Raw genomic sequence first — 26,418 nt, 5'->3', positions numbered from 1 at the left:
TTGTAAGGGTCAGCACTGAACATTATGAATGGGTAGAAACTTTCTTCTCCCCTCCCATTTCCTTGATCATCTTCTGTATTCTTTTCTTTTTTTTTTTTAAGGTTTATTTATTCGTTTGGTTGTGGTGTGTCTGTGCTGCTGCACACGGGCTTTCTCTAGTTGCAGAGAGTGGGGCCTATTCTCGTTGTCACGTGCAGGCTTCTCACTGCAGTGGCTTCTCTTACTGTGGAGCCTGGGCTCTAGGTGTACTGGCTCAGTAGCTATAGCACACAGGTTTAATTGCCACGCGGCTTGAGGGATCTTTCTAGAGAAGGGATCAGGAACCGGCGTCCCTTGCATTGCAAAGTGGATTCTTAACCCCTGGACCACCAGGGAAGCCCTCTTTCCTTCCTTTTTATCTTTTCATCATTTCTGTAGGGATGAACTGTGTATGGCCTATTGATATTTGGTGCCTGTTTATGAAGTGGGCCTTGAGGAGGGGCAGCAGCTATAAGGGAGAGAGTACTGCCTATGTCATTTGGTAAGGCTCTCCAGAGATGCCATGAGCCTTAGAACCTGAAGGATGAATTGTGATCTGATGGAATGGTGGCATGGAGTATCTTAGCTTAAGAACAGTCTGAGCAGAGGCAGAAGAGGTAGTGAAAGATGACGTCAGAGTGTTAGATTGTGTTTAGATTGTGATGGGCTTTGTTTTTTATGCTTGAATATTTGAACTTTTCCTGAAGGTTATCACTCACTAATAAATAAAAGGAGCAGAAGGCATACTTCTGACCTCAGAACGCTTGTAATCTAGTTGGGAAGAGAAGACACAAGCGCCTAACTCATTTGGTGCAGTTTAGGACAATATGTGATTGAATGGAAGTGAGGTACAAGTAATTAGGATTTTTGAAACTGGATCTTGGTGGATTGATAGAATTTGATGGTTTAGGGTAAAGGAGTGGAAATAGAATAGCATTTTCTACAAACATGTAAAAGTGCTGTGTTTGTATGGGAGCATAACAGGGTTTCAAATAGAAAGGATAAATTCAGATTACTATACAGAGTCATGCTGTTATGCCTTTGAGACCTTGTAAAGTATTGATGTAGGATGTTGGTGGTAAGGATAGAGAAGAAAGGGTATGTCTTAGAGACATTAGAAAGAAAGAATTAATATTACTCAGAGACTGATAACATTTAATTTATCTGAGTTGGGGGATGGTGAAGCATTCCTTTGTGGGGAGGTATTTGAGGGGTTAAAATGAGTTCAGCTTTAGATATGGGGAGTGTGAGGTGACATTGGGGCCATCAAGGAAAAAGAGAAAACTGAGATTGAAGTTTGGTAAGAGGTAGAACTAAAAAAGTTTTGATTGTGGTTCTTCTCATGGAAAGGAACATGGTAGAAAATGATAGAGAAGGGAAAACTTGATAAGTATCAATAATAGTGAAAGTCAAGGAGGCAGGAGAGTTTTAAGTACAGGTTCTTTATTTAAAACTTAGTGACAAAGGAGATACATTGATAACCTGAGAAAAATATTACATTTAAAGGTTGATCTTTGAGAGTAGATTTAGGAGGATTTTGAGAAAAGGAAATCAAATGATGAAATTAAAGAGGGAAGGATGAAAGTCCCAGTGATAATTTGTGCAGTGGAGTGGAAAGGGAAATAGCTAGTCTTGCAACCGCATGACTTAAATTTTCTCCTGGGCTGTGGTGTGTTTGTGACATGAAGACCAGAAGGAATGGAAGAAAATGCAGAATTAAAGTGCTAGAGGTGGAATGTAAAATTAAGTAGGGGCTCAAGGGGGTTTAATTGTCAGTTAATATCCAAGAATAGAGAAATAAAATAAAAAATATCAAATGTAGATAAACATTTTTGTTTTAATATTATCAGTAATACTACTACCCCTCATTAATCTGGATAATTGAAAGTTGATTCTCCCACCTTGTAATACTTCTGTTGGCTGTATGTACAAGTAATACCACCATCTCAGTGGCTCTGTGGTAAAAAGAAATCTGCCTGCCAGTGCAGGAGATGCAGATTCGGACCCTGGGTCAGAAAGATCTCCTGGAGAAGGATATGGCAACCCACTCCAGTATTTTGGCCTGGGAAAAGCCATGGACAGAGGAGCCTGGTAGGCTACAATCCATGGGGTTGCAAAAGAGTTGGACACAGCTTAGTGACTAAACAAATAATACCAGTAAAAGAAGTACATTTTAACTCCCTTTTATCACCACCTGCCCCCGCCAAAAGTAACTTTTTTTGACCAAATAGAAATGTCACATAAAAAGCAGAAAGGAAGAAAGAAGAAAGATTGAAAATTCATATATGTGCATTTTGGAAAATATTGAAAAATTGAAAGAAAAAAATAAAAATCACTCATAATCTTACTACTCAGAGTGAAAGTGAAAGTTGCTCAGTCGTGTCTGACTCTTTGCAACCCCATGGATAGTCCATGGAATTCTCCAGGCTAGAAATACTGGATTGGGTAGCTGTTCCCTTCTCCAGGGGATCTTCCCAACCCTTGGATCAAACCCAGGTCTTCCGCATTGCAGGTGGATTCTTTCCCAGCTGAGCCATCAGGGAAGCCCAAGAATACTGGAGTGGGTAGCCTATCCCTTCTCCAGGGGATCTTCCCCATCCAGGAATCGAATCAGTGTCTCCTGCATTAGCAGGCGAATTCTTTACCAGCTGAGCTACCAAGGAAGCCCCAGAGTAATTGCTGTTATAATTTAGTGCCTATTCTTTTTGTTGTTTTGCTTTTGTTTAAGTAACATTTTGGTTTTTTGATTATGATTATGTGGTGAAAAAAGCAGAATAACATTAGGTTATTTTGAAGTATCAGCATTGTGTTACAATCGATACACACTGTTAAATTATGTTTCTAGGCTGCAGGTGTTAGTGATTCAACCTTTCTCTGGATTGGTGTTTATTCTTGCAGAATTTTAATTGTCCTTTTAAAATTGATTTACATACCCTAATTTCTCCTTGAGTATTTTTTTCTCTTTTCTTTGCCTTCTAAAAATGATTAACTTAGATTTCAGCTTACAATTAGTTGGCTTTTACAGTTTTCAGCTAATTATTTTCATGTTACCAATTTGAAGCTGTTGGCCTGGCAGTAAGCGAATTACTTCTTGGATTGATCTCTTGATCATTATGTAGTGTCCTTCCTTATCTCTTGTAATATTCTTTATTTTAAGGTCTAGTTTATCTTATATAAGAATCGCTATGGAATGTCTTTTTCCATCCTCTCAGTCTATATGTGTCTCTAGGTCTGAAGAGTGTCTCTTGTAGATAGCATGTATATGGGTCTTGTTCCTGTATCCATTCAGGAGTCTGTGTCTTTTGGTTGGAATGTTTTATCCATTTACATTTAAAGTAATTATTGATATATATGTTCCTATTGACATTTTCTTAATTGTTTTGGATTTGTTTTTGTAGGTCTTTTCCTTCGCTTGTGTTTTCTGTCCATAGTAGTCCCTAAAGGGGACATTTGTTGTAAAGCTGATGTGGCGGTGCTAAATTCTCTTTTAACTTTTACTTGTCTGTAAAGTTTTTGATTTCTCCATCAATATTGAATGAGATCCTTGCCAGGTAGGGTAATCTTGATTGTAGGTTTTTCACATTCAGTACTTCAGATACAGCCTGCCGTTCCCTTCTGGCTGCAGAGTTTCTGCTGAAAAATCGGCTGTTAGTCGTATGGGGTTTCCCTTGTGTGTTGTTGTTGTTCAGTGGCTAAGTCGTGTCCCACTCTTTGTGACCCCACAGACTGCAGCATGTCAGGCTTCCCTGACCTTCACTATCTCCTGGAGTTTACTCAAACTCATGTTGAGTAAACATGAGTTGGTGATGTCAGTGAGTCAGTGATGCCATCCAACCATTTCATCCTCAGTCGCCCCCTTGTCCTCCTGCTGTCAATCTTTCCCAGCATCAGGGTCTTTTCCAATGTGGTCAAAGTATTGCAGCTTCAGCTTCAGCATCAGTTCTTCCAGTGAATTTTCAGGATTGATTTCCCTCAGGATTGACTAGTTTGATCTCCTTGCTGTCCAAGGGTCTCTCAAGAGTCTTCTCTAGCACCACCATTCGAAAGCATCAATTCTTTGGTCCCAGCTTTCTTCATGGTCCAACTTTCACATCCATACATGACTACTGGAAAAACCGTAGCTTTAACTATACAGACCTTTGTTGGCAAAGTAATGTCTCTATTTTTTAATATGCTTTCTAGGTTTGTCATCGCTTTTCTTCCAAGGAGCATCTTTTAATTTCATGGCTGCAGTCACCATCTGCTGTGATTTTGGAGCCCATGACAATAAAATCTGTCACTATTTCCACATTTTCCCCATCTATTTGCCATGAAGTGATGGGACTCGATGCCACGATCTTTGTTTTTTGAATGTTGAGTTTTAAGCCAGGCTTTTTCACTCTTTTCTTTCACCCTTACCAAGAGGCTGTTTAGTTCCTCTGCTTTCTGCCATTAGAGTGGCATTATCTGCATATCTGAGGTTGTTGATCTTTCTTGGGGTAGTCTTGATTTCAGTTTGTGAGTTATCCAGCCAAGCGTTTTGCATGATATACTCTGCCTATAAGTTAAATAAGCCGGGTGACAATATACAGCCTTGATGAACTCCTTCTCCAATTTACTTATTGCTTTTCACTTGCTGCTTTTAATATTTTTTCTTTGTTTTTATTTTTTGTTAGTTTGATTAGTATGTTGGAGAAGGCAATGGCACTCCACTCCAGTACTCTTGCCTGGAAAATCCCATGGGTGGAGGAGCCTGGTAGGCCGTAGTCCATGGGGTCGCTAAGAGTTGGGCACGACTGAGTGACTTCCCTTTCACTTTTCACTTTCGTGCATTGGAGAAGGAAATGGCAACCCACTCCAGTGTTCTTGCCTGGAGAATCCCAGGGACGGGGGAGCCTGATGGGATGCCGTCTATGGGGTCGCACAGAGTCGGACACGACTAAAGTGACTTAGCAGCAGCAGCAGCAGATTAATATGTGTCTTGGAGCGTTTCTCCTTGGGTTTATCGTGAATGAGATTCTCTGTGCTTCTTGGACTTGATTATTTCTTTTCCCATGTTAGGAAAGTTTTCAACTATAATCTCTTCAAAAAATTTCACAGACCCTTTTTCTCCTCTTCTTCTGAGACCCCTATAATTCGAATGTTGTTGTGTTTAGTGTTGTTCCAGAGCTCTCTGAGACTATCCTCAATTTTTTTCATTCTTTTTCCTTTATTCTGCTTTTCAGCAGTTATTTCCACCATTCTATCTCCTAGCTCACTTATCTGTTTTCTACCTTAATTATATGAGTATTGATTTTTTTCTAGAGTATTTTTAATTTCAGTAATTGTGTTGTCTGTCCCTGTTTATTTTTAATTTCTTCTAGGTCCTTGTTAAATGTGTTGATTCTGTCATTTTTTCCATTCTGTTTTCGAGGTTTTGGATCATCTTTACTATCATCTCTCTGAATTCTTTTTTCGGGTAGTTTGGCTATTTCCTCTTCATTTATTTGGTCTTGTGAGTTTTTACTTTGTTCCTTCATTTGCACAATACTTCTCTGTCTTTTCATTTTTTGGTAAGTTACTGTATTTGAGGTCTCCTTTTTCCAGGGTCTAGTGTTGTGTTCCTTCTTCCTTTTGGCTTCTGCCCTCAATGGATGAGATTGGTCCAATGGGTTGTGTAGGCTTCATGTTGGGAGGGACTTGTTCGAAGGAAGGAAGGAACTTAGGTGAGCAAGGAGAATAGGTGAGATGAATCAGCTATGGGAAATGAAAAAAAGAAAGACTAAGTTGTGTAAAAACTGCAGAATAGGGAGTTCTCTGGCATTCCACTGGTTAGAAATCTTTGCTTTCCCTGCTGTGGGCCTGGGTTCAATTCCTGGTCAGGGAACTAAGATATTGCAAGCCTTGCAGCATGGTCAAAAAATAAATAAAAAATAGAATCTTCAGAATAAGTGTGCTGTATTGGAATAGATTCTTACGGTGCTGAACACCTTAAATAGTCTTTAGAGGTATGCGTTCACAGTTGGGAAAAAGTGTCTGAAACATTTTCTTTTCCTAGAGGAGGCAAATGATGACCATCCAGAGTGTAATTTCCTGGAAGAACTTGATGAACCAGATGCAAAGGATTTCTGCACTGACCAGGCAGTAAGAATCACCAGTGAGTCTGTGTTTATTATGAGTCATGCTCTTGACTTTTCCACAGCTACTTTTTGTTTACTTTGCAGCTTTTTGAGGGTGAAGCTTGTAGCCCACTTAGATTAAGACATTTACGTTTCCTCTACCATTTATTTCTATAATTCTTTAAATTTACATATATATTCAGGAATCCTTTCAGTTACTCATTTATACATCCCACAGTCACGTATTGAGTCCAGTATTTGGCAGCGATTGTACTGAAATGAGTAAGACATGGCCTCTGCCTGTAGGATGTCAACTTAGTAGGGGGATACAGACAGGAACAGCTACAGTACAAAGTGCTAAGTGCTATAATAATAGCTTGTGTATAAGGTACCCTGGCGGCCTAGAAAAGGGTATATAGTGTCCTATGTATACTATGGCTTAGGGAATGATTCACAAAATGAGATGTTTCATCTTAGTTTAGAAGGAGCAATAAGACATTTTTGGCGAATGGGGTCAGAGAAGGATATTGCAAATAGAAGAATGTCTGCAGACCATGAAATTATGAGACAACAATACATATGTTTCGAAAATAGTAAGTAGTTTGATTTAGTTGTCTGAGTGAGTGATGATAGACAAGTTAAGCAGTGTTCAGGTCTTGGAGAATCTTAGATTTGATTTTTGATGTGTCAAAAAGGAGAGCTCAATGAGTTTTAAGCAGGAAGTCAGTAGGAACTGACTTGGATTCTAGAAACATCACTTTGATTTAATGCCAGTTTAATTTATTGATTTGGTGGGTAAAGAGAGCAAGATTGGAGATATGGGAAACAGATAACTTGGCCTGAGTCATGTTTTAAAAAATTATTCCATTGCTGGTTTGCCAATAATGGATAACATGTTTCAGGAACTGTTGATGTATATCCCCTGTCCTGGGAGAGCGTCCACCATGTGGCGAGGGTGAAACGTGGGCTGGTGACAAGGTCACGCAGAAAGCTTTGTCAGTATGCCAAAGTGGTCATTATGTACCTAAACCATGCAGGTCTTTGTCCAAAGAGCATTATGTGAGCACAGTCTTTTAGGACTTACGTTTTGTTCTGTTGCTTTAGTTCATCTTTCATGTAATTTTTGAGATTAGCATGCCGTTTTCTTTATGAAGGTCTTCCACTTATTTTGGTATGTTATGACAGTTAAGGTTAAAGGAAGCATTGAAAGGAAAGTACCAAGAATCAAACAAAAAGTAAAGAAAGAAAAGGCTGGAGGATTCTTGCAATAAAGTAAATTAGAGAAAAGAAAATGTTATTAAAATCATAAGGAAGACAAAATACATTTATAATACTGTATTTATTGATACTGTAAGTTTATGTTGTCTGTTTACAGGATAAATCATCTGTCATTATATTAACATTATCTTATATGATACAGAACAGTGTAGGCATACGTGTCAACTGAACATGAATAATGATGATGTGATAAAGAAATTCATATTTATTTACTGGTATAAGGATTCATGCATTGATAATGAAGAAGCAACGCTATGATGGCTTGATGGTAGCCTAGTGTAATTGATAGGATTGCTTCATGGTACCTTGGCCTATAGATGAATGAATTGTTACAGAAATTTTATGGCATACAATATTATAGTCCTTAAAAAAACTAAGATCATGACATCAGGTCTCATCACTTCATGGCAAACAGAAGGGGGAAAAGTGGAAGCAGTGACAGATTTTATTTTCCTGGGCTCCAAAATCACTGCGGATGGTGACTGCAGCTATGAAATTAAAAGATGCTTGCTCCTTGAAAGCAAAGCTGTGACAAACCTGGACAGCATATTAAAAAGCAGAGACATTGCTTTGCCAACAAAGGTTTGTATAGTTAAAGCTATGGTGTTTTCAGTGGTCATGTATGTTTGTGAGAGTTGGACCATAAAGAAGAGTGGGCATTGAAGAATTGATGCTTTCGAACTGTGGTGCTAAAGAAGACTCTTGAGATTCTCTTGGATGGCAAGGAGATCAACCCAGTCAATCTTAAAGGAAATCGACCCTGAATATTCATTGGAAGGTCTGTTGCTGAAGCTGAAGCTTCAGTACTTTGGCCTCCTGATGCAAAGAGCCAGCTCTTTGGAAAAGACCCTGATGCTTGGAAAAATTGAAGGCACAAGAAGAAAGGGACAGCAGAGGATGGCATGGGTAGATAGCATCACCACTCAGTGGACATGAATTTTAGCAAACTCTGGGAGATAGCAGAGGACAGGGAGACCTGGTGTGCTGCAGTCCCTGGGTTTCAAAGAGTCAGACATGACTTAATGATTGAACAAAAGTAACATTTAGTCAATATTCATGTACAGGATTGTAAACATTGTTACATTTTTTAAAATATGAGAGGCTGATACAAGGTTTCTCTGATTACAAGAGAGAGGCATACTGTAGAGTAATATAACTCTTTGAAAGCAAAGTTTTAAGTCAGTAATAAAGCTAACACATTGTTAATTTTATATTAAATATCACTTTATGTAAGGGTAGGCTATTCATTTTAGTATAAGTCTTGCACATGATGTTAGGCAATGATAATGATGATGACACAGAAACATCTCATACAGTTCTTGCCATACAGTTATTAGATTTTCACATAAAGACACATATATACACAACAGATAAGTTTATTAACTGTTGGCATGGTGACTATTTACTGTTCATTAAGTAGAAGTGGATCATGAAAAAGGCCTTTATCCTCCTTGTCTTCACATTGAGTCAGCTGAGGAGGAAGAGGAGAAAGAAGAGGGGTTGGTCTTGCCGTTGCAGGGGTGGTGAGACAGAAGAGGTGGTGGAGGCGGATGAGGAAGCAGAGAGTGTGACATTGTGGAAATACATTGTAATTTTTGTCTGACTTTTTTGCCTTTTCATTTCTCTGAAATGTTTCTGTGTGGTACCAATCCCTGTCCCACCATATGCTCTGGTTTCAGAGTCTATATCATGAAGGCTTCATGTAAAAGAAATCAAAAGCAGTCTTGAATAATTAGAACTCTTTTGCCAGATTGTCTTATATTGGTGCTCATTGGCATTGGTCTGGAAGCACTCATCACCATCAAGTCATCTTCTGTTAATTCCTCTGGTGTGGGGTCTGTTAGCTCTTGAATTTCTTTAAGATCCAAAACTTGAATCTTTTCACCCCCATCTTTTGGGGCCATATTCACAATCTCTTTCCTGATTTCCTTGATTGGCTCTGTCGTAAATCCTGTGAATTCACGCATGACTTCTGAACACAGTTTTCTCCAGTAGGGAGTTATTGTTGCAGGTTTGATGGCTTTCTTGGCTTTTTCCCTAACGGTGTTGGCATCTTCAATAGCGTAATCCTTCCTCCAGACTTACATGATGTTCTCTCCATAGGGGCACTTGTATACTGGTGAGAATATCATGTGTAAGGTCCTTATGACCCCTGATCTAAAGGCTGAATTGGAGACAGCTTTGGAGGCAAGTAGACCACTTAGATGCCTTCAGTGTTGAATCCATGGGGTTCTGGGTTGCCAGGGGCACTGTCCGATATGAAAAGAAGCTTAAAAAACAAGGTATTTCCTGACTTCAGGGACAAAGCACTGATGGAACCAATCCAGAGAAAGGGCCTTCTTTTTTTTTTTTTTTTTTAAATATCCAAAGACTGGTAGCTCCTGTTTTATCTTTTCCCTTCAAGGCTCTGGGGTGAGCAGCTTAATAGAGAAGGGCAGTCCTGGTCATAAACCTGACTGCATTTTCACAGAACAGTAGACTTAGTCTCTGCCTTCCTGCCTTAAATCCTGGTGCTTGCTTCTCTTTCTTACTAATTAATGTCTTTTGTGGCTTTTTTTCCCCCCTCCTCCAGATTAGGGCATTTTTGTCTGCATTAAAACCAATTAGGCAGATACTCCTTCTCCTCAATGATTTTCTTAATGCCATCTGGGAACTTGCCTGCTGCCTCTGCATGAGCAGAGGCTGCTTCTCTTGTTATCTTGACAGTTTTTAAGCCAAACCTCTTTCTAAAATTATCAAACTATCCTTTGTTGGCATTAAATTCTCTAGCCTTATGTCCTTCACCTTCCTTTTGCTTTAAATTGTATAATGACTTTGCTGTTTCTCAAATCGTGTCAGATAGGTATGTCTTTCTTACAGCAATCCTCCACCCACATAAAAGTTGCATTCTCAACATGAGATAAAAAAGTATTTTGCAGAAAGCTCTAGGTTTTTGCACCTGCTTGCATAGCTTCACCTATGGCTTCATGAATTTCCTTTTCTTTCTTACAAAGGTCCTTAAACTAGCTTTGTTTATCTTGAAATGGTAGGAAATCACAGCTGTAGACCGCAGTCTCTGGTACCTATCAAGCAATTCAGTGTTCTCTTGTAATGTCATGACTGTGCTTCTCGGGAGCCCTTCCAGCATCACTAGAGGCACTTCGTATGGGTCCCATGGTTATTATTCAAGGTCTGTGCTATTGTGCTAAACTTGATGAAGAATACTCAAGAACTGCAAGAGATCACTTTTTATTACAGTATGCAATCACAGAGTTTGGAAAGCCTTCTGTGGTTACATATGTTTTCTTCCCACGTAAGCATTTTCATGGCCTCTTTGATGTGGCCTTTCAATCTGTTTGGGGAACTGGGGTGACAGGGAGTTCACTGATTCTGCAGATAGCGTGTCCTACTCTCAAACACCTCCTCAGTTAACGTTTTCCTTATTGAACCTGAACCTATCTTTTATATTTCTCTTTTTGTCTATTGTTGCTAAGAATATAATTTACCCCCAAATGTGCATAGTATGTTTCTTTTCCTACATTTTTTTCTTTAGTATGCTAAACATACCAAGTTTCTTCAGTTCCCTACATTCAGACTTTCCACACTTCAACCCCCAAGTTAACCTTCTTCTGGATTCTAGCCTTTGTTTTTAAGAAAATTTCTCCCTTATTACATTTTATTATGAAACTTTTCAAACATGTGGAAAAGTTGAAAGAATTGTACAGTGGACACCCATATTCTCACCACCTACTTTCTATAGTTTTCATGTATTAATTATGCAGCGCTTCACTTATTTCTCTATCCATCTCCTAATCTTTTTTTTTTTAAGCATTTCATAGTGAGTTGTAGATTTCTAAACATTTCATCATGCATATCATGAATTAGGAGCTTCCCAGGTGGTGCTTGTGGTAAAGAACCCACCTGCCCATGCAAGAGACATAAGATACCACAGGTTCAATCCTTCAGTCGGTAAGATCCCCTGGAGAAGGGAATGGCAACCCATTCCATTATTCTTGCCTGGAGAATCCCATGGAAAGAGAAACCTGGCGGGCCGCAATCCATCAGTTCGCAAAGAATCAGACACGACTGAAGCGACTTAGCCCACGTGCATCATGAATTAGAACTGTATATTTGTTTACAGTTTTTCTTTTTAGGTATGTTTATACACATTATTCGGAGAAGGCATTGACACCCCACTCCAGTACTCTTGCCTGGAAAATCCCATGGGCGGAGGAGCCTGGTAGGCTGCAGTCCATGGGGTCGCGAAGAGTTGGACACGACTGAGCGACTTCACTTTCACTTTTCACTTGCATGCACTGGAGAAGGAAATGGCAACCCACTCCAGTGTTCTTGCCTGGAGAATCCCAGGGACGGCAGAGCCTGGTGGGCTGCCATCTATGGGGTCGCACAGAGTCGGACACGACTGAAGTGACTTAGCAGCAGCAGCAGCATACACATTATTGCATAGAAATCTTCAGCGAGGTTTGATGAGTGAAACCCCTAACAAGATGGATATTTATCATCCCAAAAATACCTACTGGCCCCTCGAGATCAGTCCCCTGACCAATCTCCCAGGTACAACCACTCTTCTGTTTTTTTCTATCACAGATTAGGTGTTTGCCTGTTTTAAAACCTCATGTAAATGGAATCATGTACTATGTGTTGTGTTGTGTAAGGCTTCTTTCACTTAGCATGTTTCTGAGATTCATGTGTATTGCTTATATTATTTAATTTCTTCCTTTTTATTGCTGAGTTGGATTCCAGTGTAGAAATATACCAATTTGTTTATTTTTCATCAATCCCTAGTTGTTGATGGACACCTGATTCTTTCTAATTTCTGGCTGTCTTGAATAAAGATAGCTCTGAACTCTCTTGTTATTTTTAAAATTAAAAAAAATTTTTTTTAATTGAAGGGTAATTGCTTTACAGAACCTTGTTGTTTTCTGTCTGACCTCAACATGAATCAGCCATAGGTATATATTTGTTCCCTCCCTCTTGAACCTCCCTCCCATCTGCCTCCCCATCCGACCCCTTTAGGTTGATGCAGAGCCCCTGTTTGAGTTCCCTGAGACTTACAGAAAATTCCCTTTGGTTATCAATTTTACATATGGTAATGTAAGTTTCCATGTTACTCTCTCCATACGTCTCACCCTCTCCTCATGTCTATAAGTCTGTTCTCTATGTCTGTTTCTCCATTGCTGCCCTGCAAATAAATTCATCAGTACCATCTTTCTAGATTCCATATATACGCATTAGTATATGATATTTATCTTTCTCTTTCTGACTTACTTCACTCTGTGTAATAGGCTCTAGGTTCATTCACCTCATTAGAACTGACTCAAATGTGTTCCTTCTTATGGCTGAGTAATATTCCATTGTGTTTTTGTTCTCTTGTTAGTTTTGTGAACAAATATTTCATTTCCTTTGGTCAGCTCTCCAGGGGAGGAATCGTTGGTCATACAGTAGCTGTATATTCTGAGAAATTGCCAGACATTTTCCCAAAGGTCTTTTATATTCTTTTTAGAGTTCCAGTTGATTCACATCCTCATAAATGTTTGGATATTAGCTTTTTAATGCCCTCTTAAGAAGGGCTTTTATAGAAATGATCACAGTCCTCTAGAATTGATCTGAAGGCCAACCAAAAAAAATTGAGACCTTTTTCAGATTGTTTTTAAGCCATGTTACCTTTTTGTGCACTTAAGAAACTGATTTTTGAAAATCCTAAATGTATGACTTGTTTATCCCTATTCCGTTTCATCCAATTAATTTGAGAAAACTTAGAATTTCGAATCTGTCATTGGTTGGTTTGGTGATCCCTTCCAGCTTTGTGTCATTTACAGATTTGAAAAGTGTGTTTTCTAGGTGTTTTCAGTTGTTAATGGCATGCTGGTCCAAAGATAAAGATGGAGTCCTTTGACACATTACTGAAGACTTCTCTCTTGACTCCATTCAGGAGGATAGGCCAGCAGACTATGAATTTATCTCATAAAGTCATCTAGGACTTCCCTGGTGGTCCAGTGGTCAAGAATCCACTTACCGATACGGGGACATGGGTTCAATCCCTGGTGCGGGAAGATTCCGCATGCATGGGGGCAACCAAGCTCATGTGCCACAGCTGCTGAGCCGGTTCCCTCAAGCCTGTGCTCTGCAACAGGGGAAGCCACTGCAATGAGAAGCCCAGGCCCCCACAAACTGGAGAGCACCCTCTGTTCTCCACAACTAGAGGAAGTCTGTACACAGCAACGAAGACCAGGGTGACCACAAATAATAAATTAAAAAAAAATGCCTAGCTTATGTTTTTGTTTGTTTTCCCACTAGAATTTAAGCTTCATTCGCGAGAGTTTCTGTCATATATCTGAGCATCTAGAATAGGGATTAAAGCATACTGTTGTTGTTCGATAAATGTTTCTCAATGAATGAATGAATGATGGATATTAATACATTTGAGGATTTTGTCAAAAGCCTTGCTAAAAATAACTTTCTTTGTTTTCCTGGAATTCCCACTATTGCAAAATGAAATAAGTGTGTGCCAGCAACATACTCTTTGGCTTTTTTGCAGAAAAGGACATGAATGAACTGATGGAAGAGTCGTTTGAAACTGTGAGTAGTGATCTTTGAATGAGAACTTTGGACACTAAAGGTGAATTCCCCAGCAAGCTCTATCCTTTGGTCTCAGGGCCTCTCTCTCCAGAACAGTGGTCTGACCAAGCCATTCTCCTTTCAGTTCACCCAGGAGAGAATATAGTGACAGGAGAATTTTGGTAACTAATAAACTTTGAATATCCATATCTTAGTAAAGTTTTCCTTACGAGCTTTTACATAACCTTTTCAACTGTCACATGGTGTATCCTTAAAGATTACAAACTAATTAGAGTTTCTTTTTCCATAAATTTCTCTCTTGAAAGATAATCTGATCATTTTGAGTTATCCATGCTCTGTCTTTACCATTACAAGTTGGCCAAGTGAGAAGGTTTTTTTCTGGCATGAAAATTATGCCATGTGCTGGACTGGTTGAGCCCAGAAGTGAGAAAGGATCCAGTGCAAGCTCTTTCTATGTGACAGCATTTATTAAAGTCCTGTAAACCAGTCTTCATTTTCCCCTGTCACTGTTGGAGTGACTTTTCCTTTGCCCTCAGTTTCAAGATGAGAAGGGATTCTCCAGCATGGAATATGATGGCCCAGAACAGGAGGAATGTGTGGCTGAGCCTCGGCCTAACTTTAACACTTCTCAAGCCTTATGGTAGGCTAACCAAAGACCTTGAGACCTAGAGTAGAGGAAAAGTGTATGTCTGAGAAGGTTTTGAGACGTTTTGGTTAACTATTTCTCATCCCTGACTACCTGTTGTTACTGATATAAGGATGCTGAGCCCCATGGGGGTGTTGGGTGTGAAGTGAATAATTCTCCTTCTTATGGGGCAGTGCAGCTCTAGACCAAGCTGTATCTGTTTGGGAAGGGAGAAAAAGCAGTATCTGGCATCCATAGCAGCTTCTCCAGGTGAGTGGTGCTGGAGAGGTGTGTAGGACGCTGTGTGGCCAGCCATACAAACTACTCCAAAGTGTAATATCCAGTATGTCCCTTTTGTTCTTCTGCTTTTCATTAACAGAACAATAGTAAAAGTTAATGAACCTTCGTTAGTCTCCAGGGCATTAATTGAGCAAACCATGAAGCACCTGTGGTAATGCCCTGGCGTGTCAAAAGTGTGTACTGCCCTTTTCACATGAATTAGCACTTCTGTTGTCCCATCCAGAAAGTAGAAGCTTTAATTTTTCCCCCTATATTTGTGTTGAGTTTGCAGAGTTCATCCATACTTTGTTGTTATCCTTTCTGAGCAGCAGCCTACTATCATTAGGTACTGGCTAGATGTCTGGGTATGGTTTGTGCCGTGGGTGGAACAAAGCAAAACCCAAGGACTCATAGCCTTTAATTAGTCCTGTGCTTTACCTTAACAGCATTACCTAACTAGAGAGCTTTGGATCCACCTGAAAGCTAGACCTTCAGGTAACGTGCAATTTAGTGAAAAAGGCTAGGTATACTAACCAATGCCTAAAAGTCGGGGGTAGCAGTCATCAATTCAGTCAGTTCAGTCGCTCAGTCATGTCCGACTCTTTGCGACCCCATGGACTGCAGCACGCCAGGCTTCCTTGTCCTTCACCAGCTCCTGGAGCTTGCTCAAACTCACATCCATCAAGTCGGTGATGCCATCCAACCGTCTCATCCTCTGTCATCCCCTTCTCCTCCTACCTTCAGTCTTTCCCAGCATCAGGGTCTTTTCCAATGAGTCAGTTTCTTGCATCAGGTGGCCAAAGTATTGGAGTTTCAGCTTCAGCATCAATCCTTCCAATGACTATTCAGTCATATTCCATTATAATAAATACCGTAATATAACCACAACAGAAATCTCAAGAGTTCCTCCCCCCTCCCCCGACTTTGTTGAGTTCTAATTGATAGACAAGGTTCTAAAACGTTGAAAGTGCACAGCGTGATGATTTGATATACATTGTGTATTACAAAAGGATTTCACCCTTGAAGTTAATGAATACTTCTGTCACCTCACATATTTACCGTTTTTATTTTTTTGAGAACATTTTCAAGGTTTCTTAGAGTTCTTTTTTTCTCAGTTTTATTTTTATTGATTTTTTTGTAACACCAAAAACATTTTGTATTGGGGTACAGCCAATTACCAATGTTGAGATAGTTTCAGGTAAACAGTGAAGGGACTCAGCCATACATATGCATGTATCCATTCTCCCCCAAAGTCCCCACCCATCCAGGCTGGCACATAACATTGAACAGAGTTCCATGTGCTGTACAATAGGTTTTCGTTGGTTATCCATCTTAAATATAGCAGTGTATACATGACCTTCCCAAATTCCTTCACTATCCCTTATCCCGCAGCAACCATGAGTTTCTTTTTAAAGTCTGTGAGTCTCTTTCTGTTTTGTAAGTAAGTTCATTTGTATCATTTCTTTTTACATTCCAAATATAAGGCATGTCATATGATATTTCTCCTTCTCTAACTTACTTCACTCAGTATGATACTCCAGGTCTGTTCATGTTACAGCAAATGGCTTTATTTCATTCTTTTTAATGGTTGAGTAATATTTCATTATGTGTGTGTGTATATACATATATGTATATACACACATGTATCATATGATACTGAAAGAGAAACTCCCCAGGTCAGTAGGTGCCCAATATGCTACTGGAGATCAGTGGAGAAGTAACTCCAGAAAGAATGAAGGGATGGAGCCAAAGCAAAAACAATACCCAGCTGTGGATGTGACTGGTGATAGAAGCAAGGTCCAATGCTGTAAAGAGCAATATTGCATAGGAACCTGGAATGTCAGGTCCATGAATCATGGCAAATTGGAAGTGGTCAAACAAGAGATGGCAAGAGTGAATGTCGACATTCTAGGAATCAGCGAACCGAAATGGACCGGAATGGGTGAATTTAACTCAGATGACCATTATATCTACTACTGCGGGCAGGAATCCCTCAGAAGAAATGGAGTGGCCATCATGGTCAACAAAAGAGTCCAAAATGCAGTACTTGGATGCAATCTCAAAAACGAGAGAATGATCTCTGTTCGTTTCCAAGGCAAACCATTCAATATCACAGTACTCCAAGTCTATGCCCCAACCAGTAATGCTGAAGAAGCTGAAGTTGAACGGTTCTATGAAGACCTACAAGACCTTTTAGAACTAACACCCAAAAAAGATGTCCTTTTCATTATAGGGGACTGGAATGCAAAAGTAGGAAGTCAAGAAACACCTGGAGTAACAGGCAAATTTGGCCTTGGAATACAGAATGAAGCAGGGCAAAGACTAATAGAGTTTTGCCAAGAAAATGCACTGGTCATAACAAACACCCTCTTTCAACAACACAAGAGAAGACTCTATACAAGGACATCACCAGATGGTCAACACCGAAATCAGATTGATTATATTCTTTGCAGCCAAAGATGGAGAAGCTCTATACAGTCAGCAAAAACAAGACCAGGAGCTGACTGTGGCTCAGACCATGAACTCCTTATTGCCAAATTCAGACTTAAATTGAAGAAAGTAGGGAAAACCACTAGACCATTCAGGTATGACCTAAATCAATGTACAGGAGACAGGGATCAAGACCATTCCCATAGAAAAGAAATGCAAAAAAGCAAAATGGCTGTCTGGGGAGGCCTTAGAAATAGCTGTGAAAAGAAGAGAAGCGAAAAGCAAAGGAGAAAAGGAAAGATATAAACATCTGAACGCAGAGTTCCAAAGAATAGCAAGAAAAGATAAGAAAGCCTTCTTCAGCGATCAATGCAAAGAAAGAGAGGAAAACAACAGAATGGGAAAGACTAGGGATCTTTTCAAGAAAATCAGAGATACCAAAGGAACATTTCATGCAAAGATGAGCTCGATAAAGGACAGAAATGGTATGGACCTAACAGAAGCAGAAGATATTAAGAAGAGATGGCAAGAATACACAGAAGAACTGTACAAAAAAGATCTTCACGACCCAGATAATCACGATGGTGTGATCACTGACCTAGAGCCAGACATCCTGGAATGTGAAGTCAAGTGGGCCTTAGAAAGCATCACTACGAACAAAGCTAGTGGAGGTGATGGAATTCCAGTTGAGCTATTCCAAATCCTGAAAGATGATGCTGTGAAAGTGCTGCACTCAATATGCCAGCAAATTTGGAAAACTCAACAGTGGCCACAGGACTGGAAAAGGTCAGTTTTCACTCCAATCCCAAAGAAAGGCAATGCCAAAGAATGCTCAAACTACCGCACATTTGCACTCATCTCACACGCTAGTAAAGTAATGCTCAAAATTCTCCAAGCCAGGCTTCAGCAATATGTGAACCGTGAACTTCCTAATGTTCCAGCTGGTTTTAGAAAAGGCAGAGGAACCAGAGATCAAATTGCCAACATCCGCTGGATCATGGAAAAAGCAAGAGAGTTCCAGAAAAACATCTATTTCTGCTTTATTGACTATGCCAAAGCCTTGGACTGTGTGGATCACAATAAACTGTGGAAAATTCTTCAAGAGATGGGAATACCAGACCACCTGATCTGGCTCTTGAGAAATTTGTATGCAGGTCAGGAAGCAACAGTTAGAACTGGACGTGGAACAACAGACTGATTCCAAATAGGAAAAGGAGTACGTCAAGGCTGTATATTGTCACCCTGCTTATTTAACTTCTATGCAGAGTACATCATGAGAAACGCTGGACTGGAAGAAGCACAAGCTGGAATCAAGATTGCCAGGAGAAATATCAATAACCTCAGATATGCAGATGACACCACCCTTATGGCAGAAAGTGAAGAGGAACTCAAAAGCTTCTTGATGAAAGTGAAAGAGGAGAGTGAAAAAGTTGGCTTAAAGCTCAACATTCAGAAAACGATGATCATGGCATCCGGTCCCACCACTTCATGGGAAATAGATGGGGAAACAGTGGAAACAGTGTCAGACTTTATTTTTTGGGGCTCTAAAATCACTACAGATGGTGACTGCAGTCATGAAATTAAAAGATGCTTACTCCTTGGAAGGAAAGTGATGACCAACCTAGATAGCATATTCACAAGCAGAGACATTACTTTGCCAACAAAGGTCCGTCTAGTCAAGGCTATGGTTTTTCCTGTGGTCATGTATGGATGTGAGAGTTGGACTGTGAAGAAGGCTGAGCGCCGAAGAATTGATGCTTTTGAACTGTGGTGTTTGGAGAAGACTCTTGAGAGTCCCTTGGACTGCAAGGAGATCCAACCAGTCCATTCTGAAGGAGATCAGCCCTGGGATTTCTTTGGAAGGAATGATGCTAAAGCTGAAACTCCAGTACTTTGGCCACCTCATGCGAAGAATTGACTCATTGGAAAAGACTCTGATGCTGGGAGGGATTGGGGGCAGGAGGAGAAGGGGACGACAGAGGATGAGATGGCTGGATGGCATCAATGACTCGATGGACGTGAGTCTGAGTGAACTCCGGGAGTTGGTGATGGACAGGGAGGCCTGGCGTGCTGCGATTCATGGGGTCGCAGAGAGTCAGACACGACTGAGCGACTGATCTGATCTGATGTATATACACATGTGTGTATATATGTGTGTGTGTGTATATACTCCTTATCTTCCCCTGAAGGAGGGCATGACAACCCAGTCCAGTATTCTTGCCTGGACAATCCCCAAGGACAAAGGAGCCTCGTAGGCTACAGTCCATGGGTCACAGAGCGTTGGACATGACTGAGCACAGGCCGGCGGCACACCCCAGCTTCTTTATCCATTCCTCTGTCAGTGGACATTTGGGTTTCCGTGTCTTGGACATGGTAAACAGTGCTGCAGTGAGCATTGCGGTGCATGCATCTTTTTGGGCCGTGTTTTTCTCTGGATATATGCCCAGGAGTGGGCTTGAAGGGTCACATCGTAGCTCTGTTTTTATTTTTTAAAGAACTTTCACACTGTTCCTTAGAGTTTGTATTTGATCCACCTACTTCACACCATATGTCATAGAAAAAAAAATTCTAATGTAGCAGAATAGAACCTGAGCACCTATTATCATGGGATGTGATTAGTAGACCTATTTCATTTCCACTACACACCTCTGTGTGTCAAGTTTTAAAATTTGGGAATTACATAACTACTTAAAAAATTCTTATTCAGTTCAGTTACCTTCTGGTATTCAGTTGATCTACTTAGGCTGCTGCTGCTTTTACCTGGAAATACAAACCTAGCTTATTATTTGACTATAAGTAAAATATCACATGGAAAGTAGGTTACCTGTGCTCCCCGTATTAGCTGTCCATCAAGATAATGCTGCTTAGAATCAGGTACAGCTCTTTTTGCATTATCTACTTTTTTTCCTGCTTCTGGTCTGTTCCTCTGCTAGCTATGCAGATAATCAAAAGAGTTTTCAGTTCTCAGCAAAATTGTACAGAGGACAGTCCTGTGTCTATAGATTTTCATCCTGGGCCTGCCCATACTTACAATAAATACTGTTAAAGGAAACATAAGGTTTATCCCCAGGGGCTGTCGGAACAAAGTTATGATCGTTTAACTGTTGTACAATCTAGAGGATTTATTGAATTAGGATAACCTGCTAGTCATAGCTGCTTGAGCAGTTTGTATGCTGATTTCATAGTGTAGCAACTTTTGCTTAATCACTTGAGTGTCTTCTTCTGCGTCTACCTCAGAACTAGCACTTGGATTCTTACTTCAGCCCCTGACAGTCTCTTAGGAAGTGGGGGTGGGAGGGTAGTGATAGAAAGCTTGGAGGAGGAATTTAGAGGGCTAAGATATTTTCATGGAGATGAGTAGGGTCGTGCTTGGACCAGCTTCTCACTATTCGTCTAAACTGCCGTGTGCTTTAGGGTTTCCCAGGTGGCACTGGTGGTAAAGAACCTGCCAGCCACTGCAGGAGACGCAAGAAACGTGGGTTCAGTCCATGTTTCAGGAAGATCCCCTGGAGTTAGGAAATGGCAACCCACTCCAGTATGCTTGCCTGAGAAATCCCATGGATAGAGGAGACTTGTGGGCTACAGTCTATAGGGTTGCAAAGAAACAGGATGGCAGTGACTTAGCATGCATATAGGCACCATATGCTTTAGTTTATGCCCTTTCTACTCCATGCTAGAAGGTCTTTGAGGATTTAAGAAAGGAAGTCAGGGCAGCCTGAATGAATAGGAGCTGGAGAACAGGAAATTCTAGGCCTAGGGTGGGAGTAACAGCAAGCTTAGACAACAGATGTTGTGCTTTGGGAAGATTCTGTATCACCATTAAGAATAAGTCCCAGATTAATGTAACTGTCAGTGGGATGCGAAAATTGTGGGCTCCCATTAGCTCCTTGGCTGCTTTGTTATCCAGACATTACCCTATGTTTAGATTTTAGTTTAATTTCACCTTCATTAGTATATTACTTGGAGAACGAAATGGCAACCCACTCCAGTGTTCTTGCCTGGAGAATCCCAGGGATGGGGTAGCCTGGTGGGCTGCCGTCTATGGGGTCATGCAGAGTCGAACACGACTGAAGTGACTTAGCAGCAGCAGTATATTACTTAGAGTACTGATTTTAGGAGAATGGGTAGGGGACGATTAAGAACCATCTTATTTGAATCTACTTTGGGAGAAGATTTGGGTAGGCTAGGAGTTTGCCTGTTGGCTAAAGTGAGACTTGAGGGTTAGCAGTAGATGGAAGTTGCTCAGACTGGCTTAGCCTATGGTAGGAAGGAACTGAATATTGTTTTGGACCCATGGAAATGTTCAAATCCAGTCATCTCCCTATGGGGGACAGGTTTGAGAAACCACTGGCCAACTTACTAAATGAGCAGCATCGCACCATGAAGGAGCTACTTGAACAGCTGAAGATGAAGAAATCTTCAGCCAAACAGCAGCAGGAAGTAGAGAGGGTTAAGCCCCAGAGGGAGAAGGTTCATCAAACTCTGATTCTAGACCCAGTGCAGAGGAAGAGGCTGCAGCAGCAGATGCAGCAGGCAAGACTCTTCTTGGTAATGTTAATATTGGATCATCTTCATCTTTTGAGATGAAACCAAAAATTAGCAGCTTGTGAAAGTCAGAAATAGGTGTCTTGGTAACCATTGAAACCATAGGACCACAGCATCTTCACTTCGGTCAGGACCTTGAGAAGTCACCATGTTGTGTCTTTATGGCTCAGATAAGAATGCGTGTAAAAGGACTTCCCTCGTGGTCTAGTGGTTAAGACTCCAAGCTTCTAATTCAGGGGGCACAGATTCGATCCCTGGTTCGGACCTCAGATCCCGCATGCTGCACAGCATAGCCTAAAAAAAATGAAAAAGAATGCTGTAAGATTTCAAAGAATCTTTATTAATCCCTTCTGAATTGAACAGTCTTATGCCAGAGTAGTTTTTGTTCTTTCTAATCTCAGTTCCTCTGCTTTGAGGTTAAACTTCCTTTGATTCTGTCATTTTGCTGAAGTAGAGCATATCTGAGAAAAAACTTCATAGTGAGATAACTGTATTGTTTTCATAGTCTCTCTATAAAGTGAAATGTGTTTGATAAAGTCACTGACATTGGTCTTCTGGGTTCCGGAGATGACAGCATCATAACATGTCACACTGTATTATTTTCTTTCCCTTCCCAGCATGTTCAGCTCTTGACGCAAATTCACCTTCTTGCCAGTTCTAACCCCAGTCTCAGGTTGGAGTCCAGTACCACCAGGATATTTCTTGTAAGGTTTCAGATACTCCTAAATCTAAAGAATTGTGTATTCAATTAGTTAGGAAGTCATTTCTCACAGATACCAAGTCATCATGAGCTACATTAATTCTTCTCTCCTGCATGTTTTGGTAAATATTTGTATGGCTTCCTATGCTTGCTGAGAAAACATAAGTTACTGCTTCCCAGGAAAGGACACAGTGTGTATTCAATTTTCTAAAGACAATTCCTCTTATCTTTTTATTGGGTGCTCTTCCTCACCTGTAGATCCACCCATCTTAGGCTTTTGGTACTTCTTTTCTTTTTATTGAATTCATAATTTATGAAGCTTGATATCATTGTTTTATATATAAAATTAATTTTGCTTGTGGCATTTTGAAATATTTTGGAGGAAGGGCTTTTAATTTCAAAATTTTGGGAATTCCCTGGTGGTCCAGTAGTGTAGGATACGTCGCTTTCACTGTCAGGGCCCAGGTTCATTCCCTTATTGGGGAGCTAAATAAGATCCCATGAGCAGCAGGGAATGGGCAAAAAATTCACATTTTAAAATCTGAACTTTGGGGCAGTAATAAGGATATCCTTTGCTTGTTGGGTAAGTCCCTGGAGTCTGAGTTGACTCGTAATCAAATCTTCCTTGGATAGTCAGAGGAGTATGTTTCCCTCTTATTGTGTTCAGAGGATCATGAGGAATACTTTATTCTGAGTGTTATTCAGAGGAACAAATAAAAAATTATTTATTAATTTTTTAAGTAATGGCTCTCACTCTTTGAGAGTTTTAATTCCATCTGGGGAGCTAGAACATACATCCAGAAGGCTGAGGAACACTCAGACTGAGAATAAAACAGGAATAAATTAGTATATCAGAGATCCTCAAATATCTGAAGATTTAGTAGAAGAGCTCTCTTAATGGAAAAACGTTAATTATGAAAGACCTTATGACGATTTTAACCTGTTTTTATCCTATTGTAGGAAGGACAATTTTTCTCTCAGAGGCTAAGAGCTACTGGTATTGTCTAGAACTCACAGCTCTTTTGTGTTCTGTTTTCCCAGAAAGAGCTGGGAACCTTTGCTCAAAACTCCATTGCCCTTCATCATCAGTTCAGTCCCAAGTTTCAGACCTTGTTCCAACCCTGTAACCTGATGGGAGCCATGAAGCTCACTGAAGCCTTCAGCACACAAGTCAGCGTTGACTGGAGTCCTCGTAAAACTCTCACGAAGACTGGTAGGGAACAGATGGGTCCGCTTTAAGTTTTTATTTGCAGTACGAGGTGGGTGTCTTACCCCACAGACCATTTCCTAGGGGATAATTTCCTAGGGTTGGAAGAAACAGGTATTTGTAACTTCTTTCTTCTCTCTTTTATCCTCCCTTTGTGTTCATTACCTATGTTCTAGAACTAGGTAATAATATTTGGGCTTAAGTAGAGGATGGAGTCAGTGAACAGGACAGGGATGTGGGAGGTAGAGATGTGGGACTCATTGCTAATAATTGGACTTAAATAGAGGTTTTTCCTGTGGTCATGTATGGATGTGAGAGTTGGACTGTGAAGAAGGCTGAGCGCCGAAGACTTGATCCTTTTGAACTGTGGTGTTGGAGAAGACTCTTGAGAGTCCCTTGGACTGCAAGGAGATCCAACCAGTCCATTCTGAAGGAGATCAGCCCTGGGATTTCTTTGGAAGGAATGATGCTAAAGCTGAAACTCCAGTACTTTGGCCACCTCATGCGAAGAGTTGACTCATTGGAAAAGACTCTGATGCTGGGAGGGATTGGGGGCAAGAGGAGAAGGGGACAACAGAGGATGAGATGGCTGGATGGCATCAATGACTCGATGGACGTGAGTCTGAGTGAACTCTGGGAGTTGGTGATGGACAGGGAGGCCTGGCATGCTTTGATTCATGGGGTCGCAAAGAGTCGGACATGACTGAGCGACTGATCTGATCTGATTAGGGATTAGGTCAAGACCACTGGTATGAGATAAAGATGGAAGTCAAGCGGTAAAGTCAGGTTATATTTAGGTTTTTACTGTCTTCTTCATTAACATCATTTTATTTCCCATAATGATTATAGTGGTATCTCCATTTTGAGTGAAACATTGATTTGGGAGTTAGGAACAAAGTAACAATGTTGTACATTTGCCATGTTCAATATTTTAAAGACATCTGCAGGTTTGGTTTCTACTTTCATTGGTTTAGTTTTTTTTTTGTGTGAAAATATTTTCTGTTCTTGTAAATCAAATATTTCCTTCTGATTTCTTCCTGATTTAACAAATTAATTATGGTTTGCTCTGGATTCGGACTTTGGTCTTCATTTTAACTCCCACTCTTATAATTTAATGGAATGTAAGTATATTATGTCATAGACACTGATCTCAAACTGCTTTATTAGTTATATGTTGGTAATGAAAACTTAACACCAGACTACAGTTATAACTTGGGCTCCCAGGTGGCTCTGTGGTAAAAGAATCCACTGCCAATGCAAGAGATGCAGGAGACACGGGTTCGATCCCTGACTTGGGAAGATCCCCTATGGAAGGAAATGGGAACCCACTTCAAGTATTCTTGCCTGGAGAATCACATGTACAGAGAAGCCTGATGGACTACAGCTGATAGGGTTGCAAAGAGTTGGACACAACAGAGTACGCATGCGGTTATAACCTACATATATAGTGACCTGTGCTTTTCTTCTGGGGATATAAATTACACTTATGGAAGGATAAATATAACTATAGAGGTGCTTATCTCTGAAAAGGCAGAAGTGCCTGGAATTGGGAAGCTTAGACAACAAGACAGAAATGAATGAGACTGAATTGTCTCATTCTCTTTCTGATTTTTTTGTCCCAACCTCAGGAAGAATCTGGGAGAACTTAATGAAAGTTAAGTAAGAATAAGTGAAATTTGGAATACCAGATTCGTGAGGGAGATTAAAGAAGTGGGAGTCTTATCCTGGAAGAAAGAAAACATTGTTGAAGGTCACTTACCTTTCAAGGATTTAAAAGGGGAAGGAGGTAAAAATGTTTTGAGCATAGGGTATCTGCCAGGTGTTCCTTGGTACTTGATAAGTGTTTATGTTAGTGTGTTAAGTGATCCACACAGGAAAGAAAAAGACAATCAACTTTTAATAACGTTGAATGGGACTCCTTTTATGTACATGTTTGGCTGAGAATGATTGTGGAAACTTTTGGGAGATGGGTATATGGGTGGATACCCACATTATTTAGGGTCAGCTCTCTCTAAATGCCAAAATACATTCAGAAGCTTTTGTGAATCCCTCTTTTGTTCTGGAATTTCACTTACAATGAATTTTCTTCTTACAGCCTATAGATTGCCCTATTTGCTAAAGCAAGTGGCTTGGATCCTAGCCACGAGCAAGGTTTTCATGTATCCAGAACTACTTCCAGTGTGTTCTCTGAAGCCCATGAATCCCCAGGATAAGAATTTCTTCACCAAGGCAGAGGACAGGTAAGGACTTAGTGTAGCAGAGAAGAAAATCAGAAGACTCGTGTAATAAGGAATGGACACAAAAGACAAAGAAAAGCCGTGTAGATGGACACAGTTCTATAGTATGTACCTGTTCCAGCAGTGCTCTTTTTAGGGGATTACATATACATTTTGGAAACATTTTATGTTGTAATTTGTCTTTTGTTTATCGTAAAAACAAATCTCATAATACTGTTGGAGGAAAATTTTCAAGAAAAAACATTTGTATCCATTATCCTCACCAGCCCAAGACAATGATTTTTTTCTTTTTATATTTCATACATAATTATTGCCAATTTGAGTTTAATTTTGTTTTGCTTTTTTTAGCTTAACATCTTCTTGAAATTGTTTTTCTATATGCCATGGTGTAGCATTGTCTATTTTTTTTTTTTTGTCTGTATATTGTCCTTTCAGGCTGTATT

General features: G+C 40.2%; 1 protein-coding gene across 1 annotated transcript in view; it reads left to right on the top strand.

The window, feature by feature from the left end:
• The window catches only part of LOC147376662 (GON-4-like protein), a 39,431-nt gene that overhangs the window by 5,801 nt on the left and 7,212 nt on the right, over positions 1 to 26,418 (top strand). The window contains 4 exon segments of the mRNA XM_086393261.1: positions 6,035 to 6,133; positions 13,912 to 13,952; positions 23,573 to 23,744; positions 25,834 to 25,978. Coding sequence (XP_086249387.1) covers positions 6,035 to 6,133; positions 13,912 to 13,952; positions 23,573 to 23,744; positions 25,834 to 25,978 — 457 coding nt within the window.

This window comes from Bos grunniens, chromosome 3 (assembly GCF_055505025.1).
Source record: "Bos grunniens cultivar Pamir isolate PY7600 chromosome 3, Bosgru_T2T1.0, whole genome shotgun sequence".
Taxonomy (NCBI): domain Eukaryota; kingdom Metazoa; phylum Chordata; class Mammalia; order Artiodactyla; family Bovidae; genus Bos; species Bos grunniens.
This window is presented reverse-complemented; position numbering and strand designations above follow the sequence as displayed.